Below are 4,323 nucleotides of genomic sequence, written 5' to 3'. Positions count from 1 at the left end.
CCGAAAAATATGAATTTTTAAACAAAAAGATTAAGTTAATACCAAAACTGACAAATTTTATACAAAATTCAAGAGTTCTCAAACAAAAGTTGAATTTTCAATCAAAAAAGAATTGTTAAACAAAAAGATTAATTTACTAAAAAAAACAAATTAATAAAATTCAAGAGTTCTCAACCGAACTGTTGAAGTTTTAACCAAAACATATGAATTTTTAAACAAAAAGATTGAGTTAATACTAAAACTGACAAATTTTATATAATATTCAAGAGTTCTCAAACAAAAGTTGAATTTTCAACTAAAAAGGAAGAATTTTTAAACAAAATGATTGATTTACTAAAGAAAAACAAATTAATAAAATTCGAGAGTTCTCAACCGAACCGTTGAAGTTTTAACCAAAAAGTATGAATTTTTAAACAGAAAGATTGAGTTAATACCAAAACTTACAAATTTTATATAACATTTAAGAGTTTTCAAAGAAAAGCTGAATTTTCAACTAAAAAAGAAGAATTTTTTAACAAAAAGTTTAATTTACTAAAAAAAAAAATTTACTAAAATTCAAGAGTTCTAAACCAAACAGTTCATGAATGGAATTTAAAAAATCGAACATAAATCTAAAAACTGTTCCATTCGAAGTAATAAAAACTGAACTGCAAATGAAAGCACTCCAAGTGAAACTTTTGAATTTAAAACTTTGAAAATTAAAATTTCAGTATTTTAGTCAACAATTTTGTATTCAAACGCTCAATTCTTTACACGTATAAAATAAAAGCTGCTAACACTTTTCAACTGAACAATTTTTAATTAAATGCAGTTAAACTGCCAAATTCCAAATTTTAAACTTTTATAAATTGTAGAGTTTAAAGATTCAGTTCCAAAAATACATTTAAATTCACGTTATCATTTTGAATTCTCTAAACTGAAGAATCAATGAATTTAAAAATGATCAATATTATACCATTTTTAGGAAATTTAAATTTTAATTCCAGCTCAAATTTGGTTAAAGATTTCTCGGAATCTTTACAAATAACGTGAAATATTTCAAGGTATGCGAGACAATTGAAAAATAGGTATAGACCTGAAATGAATAGTGATTAACCAAGGAATTGATTTATTGAATGAAAAGTGACATATGTGCTCTTTTCATTTGAAACAGGGTTACACTAGGGAGCAAATATTGAAAATGGGTTGCCTGAGGTAGGATAATGAGTCAAATAAATAAATAAATAGGTAAATAAATGAAAGAATAATAAGTCTGAAATGAAAAAGAGGCGGGATTAATTAAGGTATAATGATTTATTGTAGTAAAATTAGAGTAAATAACAATCACATATCGTGTCATCTATCAACGAGATATAACAACACTCATGTTAAACTGATGCGACATAAATAATTTAGATGCATCGTCGATGATTCGATGCCACGGTGCTTAGAAATCACGTAACATTAAAAATATATATGTATAATATATATATAATATGTATAAATTGTCGAGTTATTCCTATAAATATCCTCTAAAATCTTGTGTGGCAAATAATCACTTAAGAACAAATTCACAATTTAGTCGTTACAATTTTTTAGGCACCAATGGTATGCGGACCCTGTCTTTGGTACATACGACCGATTCATTTTCAATGTGTGTTTCAACAAAGACGCTCAACTACTGCGGCTTTTTAACTGCTCAACTGCTCAACTGCTGCTCTCCAGCTAGCCAGTTTTAAATGTCGCTTCTCTCTCTCTCTCTCTCTTTCTCTATTTTTCTCTCTTGCGCGCGTAACCACTTTACAAACTTTTTTGTCACTTTTTTTCACTTTCTTTTTGTTCTTTAGATACCGAAGATTGGGATAGTAGTCGATCGTCACTGACACAGTTCATCTTAAACGTGAAACGTGCACGTTCACCAACCATTTCTCAGTCTTCTTCCTTCTTCTCAGGCTTCAAGTCCACCATTGCATGCAATTCTTCGGGACTGTATCTAGAATTCAAAAAATTATTTTTATATTATTGAATATTAGTAAAAAAAAAGTGTCAAAATCATAAAAACTGATTACAGGAATCAAAGTAATTGTTCAATTTAATTAATATTACAAGATATTCTTAACCCTTCGCGTTCACACTGGATCTTTAAAGGAATAGTCGAAATTTTAAATTCCAATTTCCCTCCAATATTTCAACTGTATTTCAATTTTTGTTAACATCGGTTTAAAACTTTTCGAATTTGGCAACTACTGAGACATGAAGCACACACTTCGAGAAGTATCCCTGAATTTTTTCAGATTTTTTTAAGGGCTTAAAGGCATGTGACACACTCAGATCTCTATGTTAAGGGCATGTGATACTCACAGTTTCCCCGGCTTCTTTCCACAAAAATTAAAATTTTGAGGGATAATAACAAAAAAAATTTATTGTGCTAAATAACAAATTTTATGCATATGCATTATTTTGAGGTTACGTCGTTTTTCATCTCTGCCTGCCCGATAATCTGGAAATTATTTATGAAATAAACTTTTTGATTGCCTGCAAACAAGGTTAGTTACGGGAGATTAGCTACTATGTTTATTTATAAGTCCAAAGGTTTAGGCCAAAAAGATTGTGTAGTTTGGAAGTAACGCTCAGGTGAATTATAAAACACATAACCTCGAAATATAGGTGCACGTTGTTAGCTATATCAAAATTTTTTTGATAAAAAAACACAAAAAAGTGTGTGGGGACGTCCGTTAGCATGTTGGCTATCATTTCCCATATTTTGAAGGCAAAATATTTCTTATCCTAGGAAAAAAGCCGGGGGAATCTAACACTGAAAAAATCGATACTATTTCCTAAGCGCTATGCAAATTAATCGCATTTTGCTAAATTAAAACTTTTTTTAATTAACCTACAAAAAAAGTGTGTGGGGACGTCCGTTAGCACGATCGCTATCATTTCCTAAATTTTTAAGACAAAATATTTATTATTCTAGAAAAAAAACCGGGGGCACCTAAAACTGGTAAAATCGACAATTTTCTAAGTATCACATGCCCTTAACGACCTCCGTTTTTTAGTTCACTGCATTTTTTTTAACTTGAGAACTGTTTTTGTAAATTAAATATTGGACTGAAACTTTGAAAAGGGTATAAGAAGACCATAAAGTACGTTTATGTACTAGATTTGAGTAGAAATTTCGATAAAAATTATTTTCATAGAAATTAAGGGCATGCGACACAGCCAAATACCTATATTACCGACCTCATTTTATCAGTTCACTGAATGTGTTTTTGAACCTAAGATCTTTTTTTGTAAAAAAAAATATCGAGCTGAAACTTTGGAAAATGTATTAGAGTACAATAAAGTATGCTTAGGTACTGCATTTTGGTAGGAACTTCACTGAAAATTATTTTATCTTTTTTCTGAATCTCGACATTTTTTGAACGTTCGAACTTTTTCTATGCATAAAATATCGGTCTCAAACTTTGAAAAATGCAAGAGCCGAAACAAAGCTTAGTAATAAAAGATGTAAAAAAAAATTTCAACAATCAATTCCATCGGCATCAGCTGGTAACGTTGTACACGAAAATACGAACCCTCTAGAGCGTCGTCTAGTCGCCACCAGGGTTCGTATTTTCATGTACAACGTTACCGGCTGATGCCGATGGAATTGATAGTTGAAATTTTTTTTTACATATTTTATTATTAAGCTTTGTACTTGAACGTAGTTTTCTTTCGGCTCCAGCATTTTTCAAAGTTTGAGACCGATATTTTATGTATAAAAAATGTTTGAACGTTCAAAAAATGTCGAGGTTCAGAAAAAAGATGAAATAATTTTCATTTTTTGACATAACCTCGAAATTTTTTGAACCTAAAAACTTTTCTTATACAAAGAAAATATGTCAAAAATTGTTCCCAGTTTTGATATTCTTGAAAATAATATTTAGCGAACTTTCTACTCAAATGAAGCACACAAACGTAGTTTATGGTCTTCTGATACATATACCAACGTTTCATTCTGATATTTTATTAACAAAAAAAGTTCTTAAGGGCATGTTACACAGCTAAATACCTATATTACCGACTACAGTTTTTCAGTTCACTGAATGTTTTTTTGAACCTAAGAACTGTTTTTGTAAATAAAATATCGAGCTGAAACTTTGGGAAATGTATTAGAGTACAATAAATTACGTTTAGGTACTGCATTTCGGTAGGAACTTCACTGAAAATTATTTCATCTTTTTTCTGAACCTCAACATATTTTGAACGTTCAAACTTTTTTTATACATGAAATATCGGTCTCAAACTTTGAGAAATGCAAAAGCCGAAAGAAAACTACGTTTAAGTACAAAGCTTAATAAT

General features: G+C 29.7%; 1 protein-coding gene across 3 annotated transcripts in view; it reads right to left on the bottom strand.

Annotated features, from left to right (window-relative positions):
* Positions 1-1,313: 1,313 nt before the first annotated feature.
* LOC117179522 (ETS-like protein pointed) overlaps positions 1,314-4,323 on the bottom strand; it is a 249,344-nt gene continuing 246,334 nt past the window's right edge. For all 3 annotated transcript variants that reach the window (XM_033371404.1, XM_033371403.1, XM_033371405.1), the window contains one exon: positions 1,314-1,972. In XM_033371404.1, the coding sequence (XP_033227295.1) occupies positions 1,909-1,972 (64 nt within the window). In that variant the 3' untranslated portion in view covers positions 1,314-1,908. The remainder of the gene's footprint in view (positions 1,973-4,323) is intronic.

Source organism: Belonocnema kinseyi, chromosome 9 (assembly GCF_010883055.1).
Source record: "Belonocnema kinseyi isolate 2016_QV_RU_SX_M_011 chromosome 9, B_treatae_v1, whole genome shotgun sequence".
NCBI lineage: Eukaryota > Metazoa > Arthropoda > Insecta > Hymenoptera > Cynipidae > Belonocnema > Belonocnema kinseyi.
Note: the sequence above shows the minus strand (reverse complement) of the source record. Positions and strands in the feature narration are given on the sequence as shown.